The sequence below is a fragment of the Bos taurus genome, chromosome 5, assembly GCF_002263795.3.
Source record: "Bos taurus isolate L1 Dominette 01449 registration number 42190680 breed Hereford chromosome 5, ARS-UCD2.0, whole genome shotgun sequence".
Lineage (NCBI taxonomy): Eukaryota > Metazoa > Chordata > Mammalia > Artiodactyla > Bovidae > Bos > Bos taurus.
Genome location: NC_037332.1, coordinates 42651242 through 42675866, shown reverse-complemented (window position 1 = coordinate 42675866; position 24625 = coordinate 42651242). Strand labels below are relative to the sequence as shown.

The 24625-nt window shown below is 39.3% G+C and overlaps 1 protein-coding gene across 4 annotated transcripts in view; it reads right to left on the bottom strand.

Annotated features, from left to right (window-relative positions):
* Positions 1-24625, bottom strand: part of PTPRR (protein tyrosine phosphatase receptor type R) — a 273204-nt gene that overhangs the window by 208861 nt on the left and 39718 nt on the right. Inside the window, exon 2 of one of the 4 annotated variants that reach the window (XM_010805080.4) lies at positions 24003-24064. Coding sequence (XP_010803382.1) covers positions 24003-24005 — 3 coding nt within the window. The 5' untranslated portion in view covers positions 24006-24064. 4 annotated transcript variants of the gene reach the window in all.

Sequence of the window (24625 nt, the reverse complement as noted above, 5' to 3'; positions counted from 1 at the left end):
AATGTCTGAGTGTGTGAATGTGAAGGGGTAAAGAGTTGAAGAGTGTGCGGATACTTAGGTTTTTCAAATCGGTATCCAAAACTACCTGGCAAACCTGAGAATCAGAAAAATGTAAGGGGTTGAAAAATTCAATCAAAAATGAGAATCAGAAAAATGTAAGGGGTTGAAAAAAAAATCAAAATGAGTTGTCAGACTTAAGACAAACCCTCTAATCAAATTATTCATTCAACAGATATTAAGTTAACCAATGTGAACTCAAGATGTTTTATGTGGTACGTGAAAGATATAAAAAGAACAAACAAACAAATAAGGCATTACCTATTACAGGAAGAAAAAATACCAAAGAGAAATTTGAAATTAACAGTGTGTTTAAAAATAACATAGTTAACATAACATAGCTTTCCTGTTGCTAGCATAATGCTTTCCTGATTAATAGTATATTATTTCCTTTAATGGAGAAGGCAATGGCACCCCACTCCAGTACTCTTGCCTGGAAAATCCCATGGACGGAGGAGCCTGGTAAGGTGCAGTCCGTGGGGTTGCTAAGAGTTGGACACGACTGAGCAACTTCACTTTCACTTTTCACTTTCATGCATTGGAGAAGGAAATGGCAACCCACTCCAGTGTTCTTGCCTGGAGAATCCCAGGGACGGGGGAGCCTGGTGGGCTGCCGTCTGTGGGGTTGCACAGAGTCGGACACGTGATTACCATCAGAAATACTTAGCATTTGTTAAGCAGAAATTGGGGACCTACTCAGGAGAGGCTCACTCCATATTGAAGTTAAGTTAAGGTCCTTCATGGAACTCAAGTCAGCCCCAGAGGAAGTGCCAGTTAGGTTGTGAGAATTGAGAAGAGGCAGAGTCAGTGTGGCGGAGTGGAATAGATATTAGACTAGGAGTCTAAGTATTATAAGTAAATTCAAGGAGCAGTTTTATAACAAGCTAGTTGTGTTACTGCAAATTACCTTATCTTTCTGGGCTTCTGTCCCTTTGTTCATACAAAGCACAGACTGAATTTAGGACTTTAAATTCCCTTCCATTTAGCACTCTTCAATTTTCTGATATTGTTTTACAGGATGAGAGAGGCAGGAAAGTGGCTGCTGTCAGATGCTAGGCTTGGAGTACATGCTTATCTGATTTACTGGTAGGATCTTCTGTCCTCATGGGATATTACCTTGGCAAACACATCCTCTATGGACCTGATAACAATTCCTGACCACTGTTCTGGAGCCTGCTGCCTCCACGCCTTATCTCATTTATTCCTTGCTACAGCGCTCTGCGGTGTGTTATGACTTTCATTTTATAAAGGAGATGCAGAAACAAAAAAAGATTATTAATAATGATAGTAACAATTATTTGTGCTTACTATCTGCAATGACTGCACTAAAGATTATTCATATATTAACACATCCACCTTATGAGGAAGAAAACTGAAGTCACCCAGTCATGTCTGACTCTTTGTGACCCCATGGACTGTAGCCTGCTAGGCTCACACCCACCATATGAGGAAGAAAACTGAAGTCACCCAGTCATGTCTGACTCTTTGTGACCCCATGGACTGTAGCCTGCTAGGCTCCTCCATCCATGGGGTTTTCCAGGCAAGGATACTGGAGTGGGTTGCCATTTCCTTCTCCAGGGGATCTACCTGACTCAGGGATCGAACCCAGGTCTCCTGCACTGCAGGTAGACTCTTTACCGTCTGAGCCACCAGAGAAGCCTCTGAAGAAGAAGGGTCTTCTCTAATTCCCAGATTCACAGCTGAAACATCCAGTGATTAAATAACCTACTCATCTGAGACAGGCTGGGTCCTGGGACCTGGCACCCTTTACTGAATCACTGGGGCCTGGACAAACATCTCTTGGAGCAACAAAATACAAAGAAATTATAAGGGACTAAAAGCAACTGCTTGCATGTACAGTGGGGGCAAAGTACGAACAATAAGACACAAAAGGGCCAAAATCCACCTGCTTCTTCTCAGGTGCCAGAAGTAAAAGTCTGGTACCATGCATGATTGCTGCACACAGTACCAGGAAGGTGATGGGCAGACCACTTAAGCCAACCCTCCTATCTGACTGCCTATCACCCTTACCCTCACCCCCTCTAAGGGTCTTGTTTGCCCCCTGTGAGGAAGTGAGCGAGGGCACCTGTTACTTGATTCCCTCCCTCGTGCTATAGCACGAGTCCCAGTAAAGCCTTGCCTGAATTTCTCATCTGGCCTCTTATCAATTTCTGCTGCATAAAGAGTCCAAGAACCTGGGTTGGTAACAATGTCACACGGTTGGTAGTAAAGAAACAGGATTCAAACTTCAGCAATCCAACCACAGAATCTAGTACCCACCCACTGCACATTCTGCTTACAAATAGGCAGACAACTAATAAGAAAAGTAGGGAAACCTGGGCTCAGATGGTAGAGAATCTGCCTGCAGTGCGGGAGACCTGGGTTTGATCCCTGGGTTGGAAAGATCCCTGGAGAAGGAAATGACAACCTATTCCACTGTTCTTGCCTGGAGAGTCTCATTGACAGAGGAGCCTGGAGGGCTACAGTCTATGGGGTCACAAAGAGTTGGACACAACTGAGCAACTAAAACACATGATAAGAAAAGTAGGAATTCAGAATTGACTCCAAAATATAGACTTTTAACTTCTATTAAGCAATACTGCCTTGCCTCCTTGCCAGACCACATTCTTCTCCTTCTAATTTGTCTGTGTCTCTGGCCTTCCCATATAAATTCCCCAGTAGCTCAGACAGTAAAGAATTCACCTGCAATTCAGGAGACCTAGGTTCACTCCCTGGGTTAGGAAGATCTTCCAGAGAAGGGAATGGCTACCCACTCCAGTAGTCTTGCCCGGAGAGCCCCATGGACAGAGGAGCCTGGAGGGTTACAGTCCATAGGGTCACAAAGAGCTGGACATCACTGGGTGACTAAGCGCACACACTGGGCTTCTCACCCACCTTTACTAAGTTTTGGTGTCTGACCTGACTTACGACATTGCACCAAACCCAGTTATGCTTTTGCTTCTTGTACAGGACTCTGTCGTCCATTGTGCTCATCCCAGAACAAGATGGCATTCTATCCAATCCCTGGCTTCTGTTTCTAACATTGCATGACAGTTCTTGGCTATCAGGCTTGTTACAGGACCAAAGTCAAGTCAGCCAGCAATGCCCTTACCAAATATGAAACATATTGATCACATAGGTTTATGAACAAAATTTACTATAGACCAACAAGGGGGGATGATAACAAGCATAACATTCCAAGTTTACAAGTGTTTCTATCCTTCACTTTTGTATATCAGAAAGTAAAATACAGTGCTCACTCTCTCTCTCTCCATCTCTGTCTTTTCAGAGTGATTCAACAATAAACCTCTAAAATTCCAGTAGCTAAAATGTCATTATTATCACTACTGGAATTAAGAGTTCTATCAAATCTTAAAACTTGGAAACATCTGAATCATTTCTGTTCTTTTCCATTCTATTAATAAAATTGCATACTGGTGATTAGTGATAATTATTTTGTAGCCATATATTGGGAAGGAATTACTTACCCTCCCCTTCCCTTGCCTTGATTACATACAATTCCCCAGCTTGACTGGTAAGGATTTCTTAGGAATCTCATTCAACCTCTGTGTGATACTGAGTGATATTACAAGCTTGCAAAGAGAAGTGGAATTACTAACAAGGAAAATGCAGAGCAAAACCAGCTGCTCCTACCAATGTAATCTGGCAATCTACATTTATACAAAATCAGAGTAGCACAAGGACACACACTGCGTTTCAATTTCATGGGTCCACTCTGTGCCAAGTGCCCTTTACATCTTTTTGACTGTAGTAGATGTATCTTCACGAGACCCTCAGAGTCTTCAATGTCCACAGAAGCAAGCATATGCTCACTGCTGCATATGCAGACAAAGCACTCTCAGCTCATTTATTCAAGCTCCTTAGCTCACATTTCTTTGGTAAGGACTACCAACCAATGATTTGTTTTCTGTTTTTCCTTTTATGAATCATACAAAAGCTGACATTGTATCTGGACCCTTGAGTGTAGGGCTCGCCTCTGGATCCAGAGTGCCTGGTCTGAGTTTCAGCCCTGCCCCTTGATGACTATATGACTGGGCAAGTTACTTAACTCTTGGTGCCTCTATGCTCTTATTTATAAAATGCAGATGGTGAGATAGCACCTACAGCTAAGAGTTATCTACATGTCAAGAGTCTCTTGTGAAAATTAAACAAACTAATATTTGTAAAATATTGAAAAAAACAGTACATAGATATACAGTACATAAATATTAGCTGTTATTTTTAAACCATGATGTATATTAATACAGATGGGGTGCAAACTCAGACTACTTCTGGGGCCAGAAACTTAAAATAAAGGACTTAGGATGGGGGCCCAGGGAAAAACTGAAAGGTACATACTCTGCCTAAAATCTTCCAAATTCTAACTGTGTTTTAAAGCACTGTAAAATCCAAACAAAACACATCTGCTGTTAAACTTAGCCTTGTGTAGAGAAATGTGGGCTAATAAATTCTTCCATGAGGGCTATAAAAAATATTCTAGCCCTCTGCAGAATTAAAGAATTTCAGTTTAAACTTTAAAAAAAATTGTTGTGATGATTGTTTTTACATTCAGGAAGATGAAACTATAAAACCATCAAATGTAGGGTTGCAGTTTAGACACCAACCCAAGAGCAATAATCATTATGTAATATCAGTAAAGGGGTTTGCTAGTGTAACTGGAGCTGGCAGTGCCAACCTTAACTAGGGCAGCTGGGAAAGCTGTTGAGGAAAAGCACTTTTGAAATGAAGTAACTTCTATAACATCCACAGTCGACAGTGACCAGTAACCTTGGGGCCATGAGAAACACTGTAGGAATGCAAACTGATCTGGGGAGTGACTAACAGCCCACAGCTCTATCTGCTCTGCAGACAGAAACCACCAAGAAGGCTGCAAGGCTGGAGAGGAGGAACATGGGTTTAGCAACCAGAAGTCGTGCATTCCAGCTCCAGTAACGGTCAGTCTTGAGTAAGCCTCATTGCCTCTCCGAGCATCTGTTATCTATAAAGAGATGATCAGTTTTTTCCTGACTACTTCATTGAGATACTTTAAATATCAAGTAAAATCAGGGTGTGAAAATGGTTTGGCAACTGTTAAGTACTGTATGAATATAGTTTTTTTTTTTTTTTTTTAAGGATTTCAGGCCAAATTCCACTTAAACAACAACAAAGCACTGCCTGTGGAAACCTTCATAGAACAATGTGTTTTAAGACACTTCCATGTCCTACTTGCACTGGAAATACTTGATACAACCGAAGCTATGACAGGCAGTTGGAGATAATCCTCTGAAGTTGCTTGTAGTAGAATGAAATCTGTGTACTTCAGTAAAAAGAGGAAAAATTTCATCCATAACCCACAGTATTTTTCACTCTCAATATTTTTTATCTGCTATCTCTTCAGGTAACTATTTTAAAACAATTTAAGAAAGGACATACTTTTAAAACATTATTTTCAAGACTCAATTCTTTGAATTCATTCATATTCATGTGCTCATTGAAACTGAAGTATCATGAGTCACTTAAAGGCCCAGGCTCTGGGAATATATTGATTAAAAGATATAACCTTTGCATGTAATTAGTGTCATTTATGGTGAGGAGACGGAGAAGGCAATGGCACCCCACTCCAGTACTCTTGCCTGGAAAACCCCATGGACAGAGGAGCCTGGTGGGCTGCCGTCTATGGGGTCGCACAGAGTCGGACACGACTGAAGTGACTTAGCAGCGGCAGCAGCAGCATGGTGAGGAGACAGACATTGTTGGCTTTGCCAGCAACGGCAGGCCAATTGCAACGGCTACAGTGAAGGTGCATGAAAGAAAGAACAGGAGCACAGAGAAAGGACATCAACCTGCCTGGGGTATGAAGAGTGAGAAGGCATTTTCCAGGCTGGTAGATGCAGCCATGTATACAAAAGGGCAGGTAAAAAGGAGCGTGATGGCTTCTCCCCATGAGTAGTTCAGTTCAAGTAGAGCACAGGAACGTGAGACTTAGAGGGGATGGAACTGGATACGTTTTCAGAGCTGAAATGGTAGAAAGCTACATGAGGTATATAAGCAGTATTTGATGGTGAACTACTGAAGACTTTTGAATAATATGAACAGATTGCCCATGAGAATAATCTCTTCAGCAATAACAGAGATCATATCTGAAGTCAGGAATGCCAGTTTGAAGGTTATAGCTCTAAATGAGCAGAAAATTATAAGTCCTTAACCATTAAAATTGCAGTTAGGATGGCAAAGCATATATGGATTGGAATTACTTAGGGTTGGTGTTCAATGTGAGATGGAGTTAGCAAGCAAGGTGGGGAGGAGAGAAAGAATCTACTGTCATTCTATACTATGTTTTGGGCAACTGAGTGGATTTTTTTTAAAAATCAAAACAGGGAATAATAGGAAAATGGGAGAAATACAAGGGATATGATTTTAGAAATACATGGGACTGACGACCTTTGAGGTGCTTGTGTAACATCTGAAGGGAGATTTCAATGAAGGAGTCGAATGATCAAATAATTGTAAGCAGTGGTTCATTCTGGGGCTGTAGAGAAGAATCTGCTGTGGAGACATACATTTGGAGAGCCATTAGCAAATAGGAATTTGTTATCTTGGCTTTCCCTAGGTGGCACAGTGGTAAAAAATCTGCCTGCCAACACAGGAGACACAGGTTTGATCTGTGGGTCACGAAGATCCCCTGGAGAAGGAAATGGCAACCTACTCCAGTATTCTTGCACTGGAAGTCCCATGGACAGAGAAGCCTTGTGGGCTACAGTCCACAGGGTCACAAAAGAATCAGACATAACTCAGCGACTAAACAAACTGTACATTTTCAGGGGCTCTATGTACAGATATATTGTCGAGCAACTCTCACCATCATCCATCTCCCAGATTTTTCACCTTCCTACTGAAACTCTATCCTGACTGAGTGACTGAACACACACATATACACCCATACATCTTGAGTGAAAATGATATTGAATAGGGAGATGTGCATGTGTATTAGGTTGCCTTAGTCGTGTCTGACTCTTTGCAATCCTATGGATGACAGCCCACCAGGATTTTCTGTCCACTGGATTCTCCAGGCAAGAATACTGGAGTGGGTTGCTATGTCCTCCTCCAGGGGATCTTCCCAACCCAGGGATCGAGCCCATGTCTCCTGCATTGCAGGCAGATTCTTTTCTGTCTGAGTCACCGAAAGTTTGGGAACACATCAAAGTCTAGTTAAATTGATAAGACTTAAATTAGGGAGACAGGGAAAAAATCTACTCAAAACCTATAAAGCAAGAACACTGTTTTTTGACAATAGGCTGCTAGACAAAAGCCAGTGGTATTTCTGTGTGTTGATTTTATATCCTGCAACTTTACTATAATCATTGATTAGTTCTAGTAATTTTCTGGTGGAGTCTTTAGGGTTTTCTATGTAGAGGATCATGTCATCTGCAAAGAGTGAGAGTTTTACTTCTTCTTTTCCAATTTGGATTCATTTCTTTTTCAGCTCTGATTGCTGTGGCCAAAACTTCCAAAACTATGTTGAATAGTAATGGTGAAAGTGGGCACCCTTGTCTTGTTCCTGACTTTAGAGGAAATGCTTTCAATTTTTCACCATTGAGGATAATGTTTGCTGTGGGCTTGTCATATATAGCTTTTATTATGTTGAGGTATGTTCCTTCTATTCCTGCTTTCTGGAGAGTTTTTATCATAAATGGATGTTGAATTTTGTCAAAGGCTTTCTCTACATCTATTGAGATAATCATATGGTTTTTATTTTTCAATTTGTTAACGTGGTGTATTACATTGATTGATTTGCAGATACTGAAGAATCCTTGCGTTCCTGGGATAACGCCCACTTGGTCATGGTGTATGATCTTTTTAATGTGTTGTTGGATTCTCATTGCTAGAATTTTGTTAAGGATTTTTGCATCTATGTTCATCAGTGATATTGGCCTGTAGTTTTCTTTTTTTGTGGGATCTTTGTCAGGTTTTGGTATTAGGGTGATGGTGGCCTCATAGAATGAGTTTGCATTCCTATACACTAATGATGAGAAAACAGAAAGAGAAATTAAGGAAACAATTCCATTCACCATTGCAACAGAAAGAATAAAATACTTAGGAATATATCTACCTAAAGAAACTAAAGACCTATATATAGAAAACTATAAAACACTGGTGAAAGAAATCAAAGAGGACACTAATAGATGGAGAAATATACCATGTTCATGGATTGGAAGAATCAATATAGTGAAAATGAGTATACTACCCAAAGCAATTTATAGATTCAATGCAATCCCTATCAAGCTACCAACAGTATTCTTCACAGAGCTAGAACAAATAATTCCACAATTTGTATGGAAATACAAAAAACCTCGAATAGCCAAAGCTATCTTGAGAAAGAAGAATGGAACTGGAGGAATCAACCTACCTGACTTCAGGCTCTACTACAAAGCTACAGTTATCAAGACAGTATGGTACTGGCACAAAGACAGAAATATAGATCAATGGAACAAAATAGAAAGCCCAGAGATAAATCCACGCACATATGCACACCTTATCTTTGACAAAGGAGGCAAGAATATACAATGGATTAAAGACAATCTCTTTAACAAGTGGTGCTGGGAAATCTGGTCAACCACTTGTAAAAGAATGAAACTAGAACACTTTCTAACACCATACACAAAAATAAACTCAAAATGGGTTAAAGATCTCAATGTAAGACCAGAAACTATAAAAATCCTAGAGGAGAACATAGGCAAAACACTCTCTGAAATACATCACAGCAGGATCCTCTATGACCCACCTCCCAGAATATTGGAAATAAAAGCAAAAATAAACAAATGGGACCTAATTAACCTTAAAAGCTTCTGCACATCAAAGGAAACTATTAGCAAGGTGAAAAGACAGCCTTCAGAATGGGAGAAAATAATAGCAAATGAAGCAACTGACAAACAACTAATCTCAAAAATATACAAGCAACTCCTACAGCTCAACTCCAGAAAAATAAATGACCCAATCAAAAAATGGGCCAAAGAACTAAATAGACATTTCTCCAAAGAAGACATACAGATGACTAACAAACACATGAAAAGATGCTCAACATCACTCATTATCAGAGAAATGCAAATCAAAACCACTATGAGGTACCATTTCACACCAGTCAGAATGGCTGTGATCCAAAAGTCTACAAGCAATAAATGCTGGAGAGGGTGTGGAGAAAAGGGAACCCTCTTACACTGCTGGTGGGAATGCAAACTAGTACAGCCACTATGGAGAACAGTGTGGAGATTCCTTAAAAAACTGGAAATAGAACTGCCTTATGATCCTGCAATCCCACTGCTGGGCATACACACTGAGGAAACCAGAAGGGAAAGAGACACGTGTACCCCAATGTTCATCGCAGCACTGTTTATAATAGCCAGGACATGGAAGCAACCTAGATGTCCATCAGCAGATGAATGGATAAGAAAGCTGTGGTACATATACACAATGGAGTATTACTCAGCCATTAAAGAGAATACATTTGAATCAGTTCTAATGAGGTGGATGAAACTGGAGCCTATTATACAGAGTGAAGTAAGCCAGAAAGAAAAACACCAATACAGTATACTAATGCATATATATGGAATTTAGAAAAATGGTAACAATAACCCTGTGTACGAGACAGCAAAAGAGACACTGATGTATAGAACAGTCTTATGGACTCTGTGGGAGAGGCAGAGGGTGGGAAGATTTGGGAGAATGGCATTAAAACATGTATAATATCATGTATGAAATGAGTTGCCAGTCCAGGTTAGATGCACGATACTGGATGCTTGGGGCTGGTGCACTGGGACGACCCAGAGGGATGGTATGGGGAGGGAGGAGGGAGGAGGGTTCAGGATGGGGAGCACATGTATACCTGTGGCGGATTCATTTCAATGTTTGGCAAAACTAATACAATATTGTAAAGTTTAAAAATAAAATTAAATTAAACTAAAAAAAAAAAAAAAAGCCAATGGGGCACAGAAGAGGGACCAGAAGGAGCCAGAGGTTGGTGGCATTTACTTACCTCACGGCAGCTGTGGGGTGTGCTGCTCAGATCTCCCTTCAAGAGAAAACCTGTTGCTGACCGTCTCCAGCTGCTGTGCTTTCACCAGAGGTTCATGCTGAGGATATTTTCTTGCCTTACCACTCCCAATCAACCACTGAGCTCAGCAGGAGCAAAAAAGCCAGGCCCTACCTGTCCAACACGGCACTCTCTAGACAATCTTTTCTACAGGTGCTCATTCCCCATCAGCCTGGCTGAGCCTTTCTCAGAGCTGCACTTCAGTCTGAGGCTCTTCTTAGCCAATCTTGCCTTATTACCCTCTCTCATTTCACAGGAGTGGTCCTACAAACTGCTCTGTTCTTTTACTCTAGTTTCCTAGTTAATTCTTACTCCAATTTTCCACAAAGACTATTTCTAAAATTCTTTTGTTGTTCTCAAAAGTTCTCTTCTCATCAGTGATATTAAATCAGAAGAACTCGCCCAGAATCCCACTATCCTACCACACTGGTGCCCTATCGTCCATTGTGGGCTCTCCTTGGTCTTTTATAGTGGTTCTAATCAAAATCATGTTCTTTCTTCTGCTGATGCTGTTAAGTTGCTTCAGTTGCGTCCAACTCTGTGTGACCCCATAGACGGCAGCCCACCAGGTTCTCCAGGCAAGAACACTGGAGTGGGTTGCCATTTCCTTCTCCAATGCTTGAAAGTGAAAAGTGAAAGTGAAGTCGCTCAGTCATGTCCAACCTTCGAGACCCCATCGACTGCAGCCTACCAGGCTTCTCCGTCCATGGGATTTTCCAGGCAATAGTACTGGAGTGGGTTGCCATTGCCTTTTCCGGTTCTTTCTTCTACAGAGGAACAAACCCTCTGCCGAGAGCGCTGGCTTCTCAGAAATGCTGCACTAGCCCCTTTCTCTTGATTCAGTCTTAATCTCTTCACCTCTCATGATTGCTTTCCTTTTTGTATTAGAATCTTGTTGGGAAAAATGATTCCTCTACCCCTCTAGGTTCTTCTGGCTAGTCTAGAGATTAAATTGCCATAAGGCAGATTAATAGGAGAAAAATCACACTTTAATTTCATATGTAAAAATATGAGACACAGAGAAATGGCCAAAGCAGGCAGCTTTTATACATTTAAGACAAAGGAATAATACATTTGTCAAGAACTGACAAGATAAAGAAACTTAGGCTTGGGTACTCATTAATGAAGAATCTAGGTGAAGTTCATTAACACAGCCTTCTGGACCTTGAACTGTCTATCTGTCTGGTGATAAGAATGTATTTCTATCTCCTGGTGAAGACGGGTACCTTTCACAGGAGAGATTTATTTCCTACTTTCAGGGGGACAAGACAGGGGGGTCAGTGTATTCATCTTGGCACATAAAAATGCTTTATAAATATTCATCAAATAAATGAAGCTCTGATGTGGTAGGATTTAGGACAAGACTACAGCAAACTAAGAAAGTTCCATACAAGAAGCTCCTCTTGGCCTAGTAGGAAATGAAAGGTGAGATATCCACATGAGGAGAAAATGCCAGCTAGAAAGAAAGACTGAAAGAGATCTCACAGCAGAGTCTCTGAGGGCATTTGTTAACATTACCGTTAAACCATTTCCTTGCCATGGGTTTCTGTAAAATTATTTTCACATGTGGTCAGTCTTTCCCATTCCTGGAATTGATAAGTATTTAATTTTGAAATTCTCAAATATTTTCATATAGTGTCTTTAAAGTTGAGCTTGAGAAACTGCCTGGCAAATGGAAAATAGGATAAGCTTTTATAGAGGTCATCAGTCAGGCTGTGAAATCTATAAAACCATAAGGCTGGGCTGCTCTGCTCCAAATATCCTTGCGGAGATTGAATTCCAATGGCATCCATGCAGATCTCCCAAGGCCTTGTGGAATGACTGGGATTGATCTCAGTCTGGGCTATGTTCTGGGTTACACTGAACCCCTTTAGGTCACACAGAGACCTTTGTTTAGTCTGGGGTTGGGTAAGCAAATTATGGTCCTCTGCCTACAGGAGTTATGATCCTGTTGAAGGGCCATCAATCTCTCATTGTACAAGAACTCCTCCAAACACATCACTATGCCCATAAACAGGTGGCTTTAATTGGCTACTGCCTTCCAAATCTAGTTCTTAAGGAATAAAATTTGGATTTCAAAACCAGGCTGTAAACTTAAATTCAGAATAGGGTGATCCTCAGACTGTCATGCTCTTTTAGGGAAGAATTTTAAACAGAATGACATCTGGCCAGAGAGTGGGGGCACAAGGCAAATAAATCAGGATTGCTCATGATCAGACCTTTCTTTCCCACACCAATCCAGTCAGCATGACAAAGTTCATGATTAGTGATGGAGAAAGTAGGGCGATTGTCCATAGTCCCCATGGGAGAGGTGAAGCAGTGTGCAAAAATTTATAAGTGCTTGAAAACTCTCCAGGGCTTACTAAAAAAGCAGTCTTTTTCAGAACTTCACAGCCCTGGGAAAGTTACGTTTTGGTGACATACATGAGCCTCAGTTTCTTCATCTGTAAAATGAAGAGAGTGATGCCTTTTTCACAGATTACAGTATTACAGTATTACAACTAGTGTTACAACAGTATTACAACTAGCATTGTTCAGTGTGCAATAACTAGTAGAATAATCATTTGTATTAAAGAAGGGAACTAAGATGGTTAGGGAATTCAAAGGGTAAAAACTAAAGAAATTACATAATTAACTTCAGAACAATAAAGTATACCAGCCAGTCTATCTGTTGCTTTATTTATCAAAGGATTGTATTATTTCTTAATAAAATTATTTTAATTAATCAATTAATTAAAAGAAAAATTAATTGATCTTTTCTTTCTAAAAAATCAATTAATTGATCTTTTATAATAGTATCTCATTTGGGATCTAAAAAATGTTCAACTTTATCACAGCAATTGATGAGTAAGTAAACATAAAAGGAAGATAGAAATATGATGGCATGAGGACTGGTCTAGTGTTAAGATTGCTACAGAAGATGTCTTTTTGTCTACCAATTGACCTGTGCCCTACTTAGGGCCTGGGCTTCCCAGGTGGCACTAGTGGTAAAGAATCTGCCTGCCAGTGTAGGAGATGCAAGAGACATGGGTTCAATCCCTGGGTTGGGAAGATTCCCTGGGGCATGACATGGAACCCACTCCAGTAGTCTTGCCTAGAAAACTCTATGAAAGGGGGAGCTGGTGGGCTACAGTCCATGGGGTCACAAAGAGTTGGACACAACTGAGCACATGTGCACATCTAAGATTACTTGGGGCCTAACACTATTTTTTTGTTTTTCTATACAATTATAGCTCACAATAGCTTATGCTGTATCTTACTAGCATTGATCAGAATGAAAATAAAAGATAAAAAATGTGCACTGACCAGAAGATGACTATAATTAAATAAAGTCCCACGACTCAACACGACTGTGTATGTTTAAAAAACCAGGCTCTCAGCCTCCTAAAATTAATTAACTCCCTAATGAAAGTTGTCTGCTATCAGAATTACCAATTTACTTTTTTTCAACAATAAATCCATGCCAGTTTTCAATTAAGATTCAAAAAGTCAAGTCCTGATGAGCAAGGAAGTCATAAATGATTTATGAGTGTCCTACTCTCATGTAATGTTACATCTATTATTCTACTTTAATCCCCTAGCATGGTTTTTAATTCATAAAAATTTAATGCCAAGGCTATTGCATAAAGATTATACCCACTTTGAAGGTAGTTATTCCAGGAAGCATATTTAAAAAACCAAGAAGGCAATCTTTACAAATTTAGCAAGCTAATTCCTAAAATGCCCAATTAAATATTAACAGTTTCTTTTTATTTGACATCCTTTTCAGTCCAATGAATCTAATGAACCGATTGCTATCATTTCTTTTTGCTTTATAATAGCGTGAAGTATCTCCAGGTGTTTTTATTACTTTTTTTCCCATTTAGAATGGAAGGATTCAGGCACATTCACATATTGAAAAACATTCAACACTAAAAACTGTTGAGTCCCAGTTCTGCTCGCTGGGAGTTTGTAGCACCTGAAGCTGTCAGAATTCTTGGTTTCCTTTGATCTTCACTTTGGCCACACTGCTATTCGACAATCCCTCCTTCATTAAATTCTGCTGTCATGCTAGGATCCCAGATTAAGGCAACATTCTGGGCAAGTATTTTAATGATAGTCTCTCTGGGTTAAAGACAGATGAAGCAAAGTTGTAAGGGTACAACAGGTAATTTCAGAGCCCTCCCAAAATAGCTAAGCCTCAGTAAAATGTTAACTGGGAGCTAGAAAAGCAGGCACTGAGATTCTCCTCCATCTCTCAGTGGCTGCATTATTTCTGCCTAATCATCTTGCATGTAGCCTGACTGGGAGTCTGTCCCTAATCCCAGCATGATCCATTTGCTCCAGCATCTGCTGCCAACTGTAGAGAGACTGTTTCTCTTGATTTGAGTTCTTAAAAACACCCTAGAGGGCTAGGTTGATTTCTTGGGAATGCTCTTTGCAATTGGCCATGTCATAGGTTCCTGGTCAGGTTAAGGATAGGGAATCCTTGGCTTAGAAATCTTTCTGTGGTCCCATCATCTGTAGCCAGGAACAGAGCATCATATGATAAATAAGGTAGCTTTTCCAGGGCCTGTGGGAGGGCATGCACTCACAGTGAACTTGTCTCTATCAGGACTGCAATTGCTAACTCATTTAAAGATGCTCATTAAAGATATTAAAGATTTAAACTCATTAAAGATATAAACATTCATTCATAACTAAGTTCACATAAATGTTAGCTATCATTATCAATGTCACTCATTATCATCATTTATTAATTCATTCAGTAAATATTTCTAAATAACTCATTATACACCAGCCACTCTCTGAGACTGTGGACATAAAGAGAATGACAGTCTTTTTGTGGAATAAAGTAGATTCTAAATTTTAAGAAACTGATATACTTATGAAACAGTATTAGGAAGAAGAAAGCAAGGGTCACTTTTCCCAGTAACAGGTAGAAAATTTTGCCTCCAATGAAATGGAAATATTAAACTGATGATTAGGAATGCTTGGCCCAGGTGTTGGTGGATCAAAGGCTGCATGTTAGGCTGAAAAAATAAACATCCAAAGGGAGGATCCAACCAATCTGCAAATGTCAGGATGGTGTTGTAGGACAAGGATCATTCTCTACCTTGCATGGATACCCAGGAATTAACACAAAGTGTTCTAGTACAAATAAAGTTACTTCCCTGCCTTAAATTACTGAACAGAAGTTCTCTGATATGTATGTTAATGCTGTGGTTTGAGAATCGTTATTGTACATTCAGATACTCAAACTGCACAGTCCAAGTGGTTAAAATAAATGAGTGAAAAGGCCAGTGTAATTCATCATCAGACAGTGACAGGGACTAAGATAAATGGGAGAGACATACTCTGTCTAAAGTGGAAAAGTGTAAGCCATTACACAGCCATTTGAAAACATGGCACTGTGATGCCAGATCTCCCAATTTTTAAACACTCAAAATGCCAGTTTTTGTAAAGAACACCCAACTTAAGAAAAAAATGCATATTCAAAATTTATCTATGAGCTTCATCCAGATTGAGGTTGCCAAATTGCAAGTCCTGTTTGACAGCAAGAAGCCCAAATTGGCTTCGCCACTCACATTCTTGCCTTGAGTAGGTATGCACAAGGGCAACTCTGAATTCTGTGTCTTGCGAGATGCTGGGGCAGTCCTGAGCTGTCCAAAGTGGGATATCATTACCAGTGGAGCAATCACCAGGAATAGCGGCTGTGGTATGCTGAATAATGGACCTCTGGTGATGCCAACATCTTCATCCTATGAATGTGACTTTACAGAGCAAAAGGTTATTTGCAGATATGATTAAGTTGAATATTTTGAGATGGGAAATTATTCTGGATTTTCCAGATGAGATCAGTGTAATTACAAGAGCTCTATAAGAGACAGGCAGGAAAGTGCAGGAGATGAGATGATGGATGGCTGGGTCAGAAAGATACCATTGCTAGAAGAAGGTCATCAGTCAAGCTGGAAAAGGCAAGGAACTATTTCTCCCCTAGAGCTTCCTCTAGAAGGAACCAGCCCTGTAGACTCCTTGACTTTACCCCAGTAAGACTGATTTTAGACTTCTGACCTCCAGAATTATATGATAATACAAGAGTGTTGTTCTAAGCCACTGTTTTTGGCGATTTATTGCAGCACCCGTAGGCAGCTAATACAGCAACATGGAACTTCCCAAGGAGTCAGGCATTCTCTTCTGGACCGAAGAGAATGCTGTGGGAGAATTAGAGATGGAATTTTTCACAGATCCAGGTCATGAATTTCAGAGCTTCCTAGCACTAAGGGAACCTACTATCTATTAGAAAGCCCTTGATTTTCCTTGCACAAATAATTCTCTTGCTAAAGCCTAAGGAAGATAGTTACCAGTCATCTCCAATCCTGATAAGACCTTTCCCAAAGCCCCAGATGAGAGGAAACCCAGAGCCACATGGTGGAAAGAACACTATCTTTAAAAGTCAAACGAGATACGTTCTGTGTGACAACTTCTGTGAGCCTTGATGCCATTATCTGTAAAATAAGATTAATAATATGACACAGAATTAGGAAGAACTAGAGGGATGAAACAGTGTCAGACTTTATTTTTTGGGCTCAAAAATCACTGCAGATGGTGACTGCAGCCATGAGATTAAAAGATGCTTACTCCTTGGAAGGAAAGTTATGACCAACCTAGATAGCATATTCAAAAGCAGAGACATTACTTTGCCAATGAAGGTCCATCTAGTCAAGGCTATGGTTTTTCCTGTGGTCCTGTATGGATGTGAGAGTTGGACTGTGAAGAAGGCTGAGCACCGAAGAATTGATGCTTTTGAACTGTGGTGTTGGAGAAGACTCTTGAGAGTCCCTTGGACTGCAAGGAGATCCAACCAGTCCATTCTGAAGATCAGCCCTGGGTGTTTTTTGAAAGGAATGATGCTAAAGCTGAAACTCCAGTACTTTGGCCACCTCATGCAAAGAGTTGACTCATTGGAAAAGACTCTGATGCTGGGAGGGATTGGGGGCAGGAGGAGAAGGGGACGACAGAGGATGAGATGGCTGGATGGCATCACTGACTCGATGGACGTGAGTCTCAGTGAACTCCGGGAGTTGGTAATGGACAGGGAGGCCTGGTGTGCTGTGATTCATGGGGTCACAAACAGTCAGACACAACTGAGTGACTGAACTGAACTGAGAGGGATGAAAAGCCTCTACCATGGCCTTACAAATAGTGGGAGCCCAATACATGGTTGTTCCTTTATTGTTACCCTATATTCTCTAGATTCATCATGATCACAACGTTGAGTTTTCTACATATCCTTAGTCAACTAGCAGCTCAATAGAAACAACAAAAAACTTTAATTCTGGTCTTCATACTCTATTCTCTCAAAGACAGGGATAACAGATACTGCCATCACTGTGAACATAGTACACTTATAGTACAACCTCCTGTCACTAGAATATTAGAAGCATGAGAGGCTTCTAGAAAAGTCCACTGTCCTTAAGCCATCCTGACAACCATCATGTCCAATACACACAGTGTGTTACTAGCACCTGTTAAAGAAGGATTTAATTATTGCAGCTTCAGACTACATGCTTATGGCATTCAGCAGCCTTTAGGCTTTGCAAAGATTCACAGTGACATTTCCAGCAAGGTTTTCACAGTTTTATTGCATTAACTGAGCAGAGGATATGTAAAGCAGGATGCACTCACAGATTTGATGCTGGAAAAAAACAGGTAAAGGACGTGAACAAATTTTGGAACAGATTAAAAATACAACCAAACACTTGGGATACAGAGGTTCAGTGGATCTGGAAATCTAAAATCAATGTTACAAACCCAAAAGATTTTAGAAGGCAAGCAGCAAACCCAAGGTGTTAAGGATGAGGGACCTGCCATCTGCAGGACTCGGTGCAGACTGAGCAGCAGATCCTGCTTGAAAGCTCTGCCCTGGGGTTTCCATCAAAACCCTGGAACCAACAGACTCCTCTGTAGGCTGACTTCAGTTCACAGACTTGGAGCACATGACCCCGGTGGCTAAGGGATGTTTGCTTAAAAAGTCAACAGTAACAAACTCAGTCTAAAGGAAAAGAAGGCTACTTGTTTTCAGAGCCACCCCTACAAGAAATCACCATCACTCCTCTTAGGTGTCCACACCTGTACTTCCTATTCTGATTCCTCAGACCTCCCCAACCGAAGGCCCATTTTAGCCTAACCATGCTGCAGTCCATGGGGTCACAAAGAGTCAGACATGAGTGAGTGACTGAAGAACAACAAAAGAATATTCCAAGCCTAGGTCACTCTCTTGTGGACGAGATTATGTATTTGAAGCCTCATTTGTTCCTCGAGGTCAAGGCTAGGATTCCACAGCCCCACATGTACAGCAGTATACATCATCAAGTCAGGATCAATAAAGTGTGCTGCATAAATAAATTATTTGGTGGTGCTATCTAGAAAATGTATATGGGGAATATCTCAGTTACCTACATAATGCTAAAATATCAAGACTTTATTTACCCCAGATATCCTGGGAATTCAGTGCATTAAAGAATTTTTTTTTCTACTGGTGGAAGTGTAGATTGTGATAGATGCTACTGTATATATTTTGGAGGAGGGATTATTTTATCACCTTCTATCACCACCTTGGCTTCATTTTCATAAAGACAATAATAGTGGTCAGTAGAGAAGCCTGAAAGAGTTCAGAGAGGTAACAACAGAGCTTTCAGAGTGGCACTTTTGCACTTATTTTTGAAAACACAGACTTCATCTTTCTGAACGAAAAACAATGGATATAAGTTGAATAATCTGATTTTTAAAAATTTGAATTTATATAGCTGTTTCATAAGGACCATAAACAGAATTGACTGGAGTGATATTTAATTTTTTTAAGTTAGATTTATTTCTTTAAGATTATTTAAAATGTGGGTATAAGTAAAACTATGTTCAGACATAAATATTTTTATTTTGTGTTTGTAAAATATTTACTCTTATTTCTGTAGGTCATATAGTGGCACATAAAATAGGCTTCATGGAGACAGGTGGGTTCAGTGCATAGACACTGGAAAAGATCTGCCTGAATTTGACTCTTTTCTCCATGATATATTGCCCATCTTAAATATCTTTCAGAAAAAATGATGGCAGAAACAGCCTGATGTTAACAAATCAACTATCCCATTCCTTTTGGGCAAGGGAAGCGGTATGACAATGTGTGTGTGTCGGGGGGAAGAGGGTTTCATTCGTGTCCAATTCTTTGTAGCCCAATGAACTGTAGCCTGCCAGGCTCCTCTGCCCTTGGAATTTTCCAGGCAAGTATACTGCTATTCCAGGGGATCTTCCCAACCTAGGGACTGAACCCGTGTCTCTTGCTTGTCCTACGTTGGTAGGCAGATTCTTTACTGCTAGCACAACCTGGGGAACCCTAGAGGTGTGACAATAAAAATCTCAAGTTTGGTAGAGGGCCCATTCATAGATAGCATCTCAATAAATGGTGGCTATTATAATCCATCCAGAAATTCCTACTACAAGGAATTCAGCACTCAACTTTAAAACAATTTTGTGGGAATCTTCCTGGCAATCCAGTGGTTAAGACTCTGCTTTCACTGCAGGAGATGCGAGTTTGATCCCTGGTCAAGAAATGAAGATCCCACATGCCACATGATGTGGCCAAAAAATAAATCAATAAAGAATAAAAATAAGACAATTTTTGATATCTGACATTTGTGCATAACACAATTATTTCAAAGTGTTTTCATACGTATTGATTCATTTGCTCATCACCAAAATCCTTGTGAAGGAAACAGAACAGACATTAATGTCATAATTTTTCATGAGAGAAATTGAGATTCAGATGATCTGGTTCAAGATGCTTTAGTCCTTGATGAGCTTTAAGTCTCCAGCAAGACATCTCATATTTCTGGCCTATCTGTGAAATAAGTGTGTTAGACAGGTAGGTAGGGTGTAAGACTACTTCCTCTACTAGTACTTGTGTAAATTTAAAGATCAAGTGGTTGAAACAACTCAGACTTCACTGGGTTAGGCTGCCAACTTGTGGAGTTTTGAGATTTTACTCCCTCTTGCTAAGTGTGATGGAACCATGAGCGAATGCATGCCAATCAAGAAGCCTGGGACAGCTGGGTGTCTAGTGATTTCATTTACAAAGGGAAGTGATTGCTGATTGCATAGGAGCCAGAATCCTTTTTGTTGTGTGTTTTTTTTTTAAATAAATTTCTTGGGAACTAGAATTCTTAAAACCATTTTCTTTGGAGTAATCGCATCCTGTAGTTAAGCTGGATGAGAGGTCTAGTCTTGAACAGAAGTCAGTTTTATTGACTCCAAAATCAAAGCAAAAAGAATTGAAATGATCGATGAAAAAAAGAAAAGTCTTTAGGACAGCTTAAGGATTTTCTAACTATGCATGAACCTATGGAACCAAAATGTTTGGAATCTTTTGACAAAGACTCCATTCCATGGGAGACTGCTGGGTGTATAGGACCGTGACTCCCAGCATGCCTTCTCTCTCCTTTTGTGAGCCATCTTTGCTATCTTCCATGGTGGGGGGGGGGCGGGGGAGGTCATTTATCTAGGCTACAATTTTACCATGAGACTATCCCAGGGACATGATAGGAAAGAAAATAAATGTTCCCAGACAGGAACATTCAGAACATATAAAGACCAGAGTCTATAAATTTCAGTGATGCAGTGGCAGGATGCAGGAAGAGTGAGTGACAAACAGAATTTGTCATTAAAGAAGCTGTCAGTATGTCATGATGGAGGTGATCATCCTTCTCTAAGCTGGTGACCTGAGGTTACACATTTTTCTTGCTAGGTGATAAGCAGGTTCTGAGTTTATTAATACTCTAAGCAGACTGACAATGGTGTCCAGCAATTTAAAATCATGGAATCCAAGCTTTTTAACTGACCCTCATTAACTAACTTTTTGGAAAATAAATTTTTCTTAAGAATTGAATGATTATGAAGTATCAAACTAAATTCATAAATGGTATTCTTTGGGTCTTCACTGAGAGTTTATTGACTGATGTTTAAATATTACAGGCAAATACCGTCTTTTGGTTTTAAATCAAACTTTTCAAACATATCAGAGACAACCCAGTAGGTGGGGTGGAGGCGTGACCCCTAGAAGCAGGCACAGGCAGTGACTCCAAGACATTCAAAGAGGAATCAGGAAACTCACAAAGCTACCATACCACACCATGTAATAAAGGAAGTCAAAGGATCTGGAGTCATCCAGAAAGGGCAAGTTATACTTGATAGCTTCTTTAAGAAACCAGAAGTAATAATGAGATATAAATTTATACCTGTCAGTCACAAGAATTAAGACTGGTAACACTGTTGTTGATAAGGATGAAAGATGGTACTTGTGTACTTATGGGTAGAAATGCAAATTACTATTGTCTTTTGGGAAACAAATCTTGCTGTACATTACTTCAGCCTGGCAATATCACTTTTGGGAATCTAGTCTGTAGAAATAAAAGGGCTAGGGTGTAGAAGCATATGTACAAAGATCTTTTTATAACATTATTCATAGGGCCAAAAACAAAGGTGGAAACAATGTGAATTACTATGACTAGAGGAAGGACTGAATAAATTATGGTATAACCACATCATGAAGTAGTATGACCATGGAGTAGAAAAGTTTTTCATGAATTATCAGTGGGAAAGAAGGGAAAAAAGAGCAAAGAAATATTTATAACATTATACCATTTTTGTGGAACATAAAATGACAAAAATTTCAACATAGGTATATGTCTACATGTACATATATGTGTTGACCGTGTATGTGCATGCATATGTATGTGTGTGTGAATTCTATGAGTATAAAAAATTAATAAGAGGATACCCACTAAGTTCTTAGAATGAATGACCAGGAGAAAAAGAAGGTTCAACAGGAGACGAAGTGGGTGAAAAGAAGGAGGAGAGGAGAAGGAAGACACAAAAATCCTAAATAAGAATGATTACAATAAAAAATGAAATGATTTCTCATTTAGACAGAACTATGCATGCATAAGGTTATTCCATACAAAGAAACTAGGGAAAGGTAAATTAACAAATTAAACCTGCCTTGTAAAAATGACCATGATATATTCTTAAGTGGAAAAGAAAAAGCCACAAGAAAGTTATTTTTTAAAGAAGGCCAACATAAATGTTTGAATGCAAAACAATTAAAAATTTGTACAGCAAAAAACATCATAAAAAAGAGAAATGAGAGTCTAGAAGGAAATCTGTGCAACCCATATGGCAGACAAAGGGATTATATTCCAATAAACAGAGCTTCTACAAATTGTTAAGAAAAAGATAATTAACTTGATACACAAGTTACAAATAAGCAATTGCATGAGAGGCAATCCAAATAATCAATACACATGAGAGATGCTCAATATTTTACACTGTCATGGAAATGCTAATGTAAGCAAAGCAACCATGAGGTGCAATTCTTTCCCCTACTGGTCAGCAAAAATTAAAAAAATTCAGCAACCAACTGCTACCAGAGAGATTTTGAATCAGTCAAGATACATTACTAGTCAGAGGGTAAATTGCTACAATTATTCAGAAAATAATAATTTGATAATATATTAACTAAAATACTCTTGTAACAATCTCTCTTTTGAAAATCTCACATATATATATAAATGAACAAAATATATTTAAATATATACTATATATATAAGAACACATGTATTATATACATATTATAATAAATATATTATATACACACATACATATTATATATTCTTTTTTCTCTAAGAGTGTATATTAAAGACATTTATTGCAGCAATTTTGCTGCAGCAAATACAAAACATATAAAGAACAACTGGTTGTACACTGAATCTGAGGCATAGTTTAAGAAAATATGGTAGATGCAACTTTCAAACTTTAGAATTATTTAGAATTTTTCTTCTAGCTAGAATATTTATTCTAATTAGTCAAATTTATATCTAAAGGCTTTGAGGTATATCTGTGACCTGCTACTGTTAAGAAAAACAAATTGTAGAGTATGACCTAGTTTTTTAAAAAGTAATTAAAAGCACCATATACCCATTAAAAATAGAGAAATGCATAATATAAATTTTAAAAATTCACATCCTTAATAATTATAAAGGTAACTTTCAGTTACCTAGAGTATGTGTTTATATGTATGGAGTCCTTATTACCTGTTCTTCCCTAATAAATTGGGAATAAATTATGAGGTTATTAATAAATTATTAATTTGTCAATAAATCATTCTGCATTTGGATTAATAACACCTTTAAAAAAATCTTTTCTATAACAGAAACTACTGATAATACAGCAAATGTTAAGATCCTGAAGGCAATTAATACATTATTTTCTTCAGAAAATTCTAGGCAAAAAGAAGTCACTGCATCTGGGAGCAGGTGATGAGAGGTGAATGTGGAGCAGGTGTTAGCACATTCTGGCTGACAGAAAAGATGGTTAGGCTTTCTGCAGATAAGAATAGAAGGTGGGAGTTTCATAAGACATGGCCCACGGCAACATGAAAAGCTACCAGCAGGAGAGAGGTGTGGGCTGGCTGAGAGACTGGAGTTGAAAGACAAACCTAGTAAAATGACAGGTTTCCAGGCTCAGAGGAACTGAAGTACCAGTTGACTGAACAAAGCAGACACTCGGGGAAGGAAGATAATGTCAAGAACTTAGGTAATTAGCAATGGAAGTTAAGGTAGGGTAACCACATGTGGCTGGGTGGGCTGTGTGATGCACAGCTTTGGGTGATGCTGTTGGCTTCAACTACTGTGTGAGGGATACCTTCTAGGTTTGTATAGCAAGGCAAGAAGCCCATTACAGTACTGGGATTTTACCCCAAGATCAGAGTAGATCAGCAACAAAACTGACAACCTACTGATTATCATCATCCCATCACTATCATTACCATGATTGCAACAGCAGACACGATGACAATGTGTTATGCTTTACACAATACATTCACTGGTCCTGGAAAAAAGCAGAAGAAGGTAGCCAGGTCACATATTAAAATTGCCATTAAAATGAAAAATCAGAGACTCAGAAATGTTCATTGACTTGCCCAAGATCTCAATGGCGGTCAGTGGCAGAACAGTCATGTAAACATAGGACATCTCCTTCTAAGGGAGGAAGGGAGAATCAGGGAGTTTGCGATTGACATGTACACATGTCATGCTATATTAAAAATGGATAACCAACAAGGATAGCCCAGGGAACTCTGCTCAGTATTATGTAACAACCTAAATGGGGAAAGAATGTGAAAAAGAATAGATACATGTATATATATAACTGAATCACTTTGTTGGACATCTTAAAAATAAACACAACATTGTTAACCAACTACATTCTAGTATAAAATGAAAAGTTAAAAAAATAAAAAGTAAAAGCATTGTGTTCCTACTGGCTCAAGCCACTCATGATAAGAATGAATATTGGCCCATGATATTGGATTGGGCTGAGGCTAAGGGCCTGCTGAGCAGTGAGCCAAACAGACCATTATGCATATTATAATTTTTAACATAAATTATATTT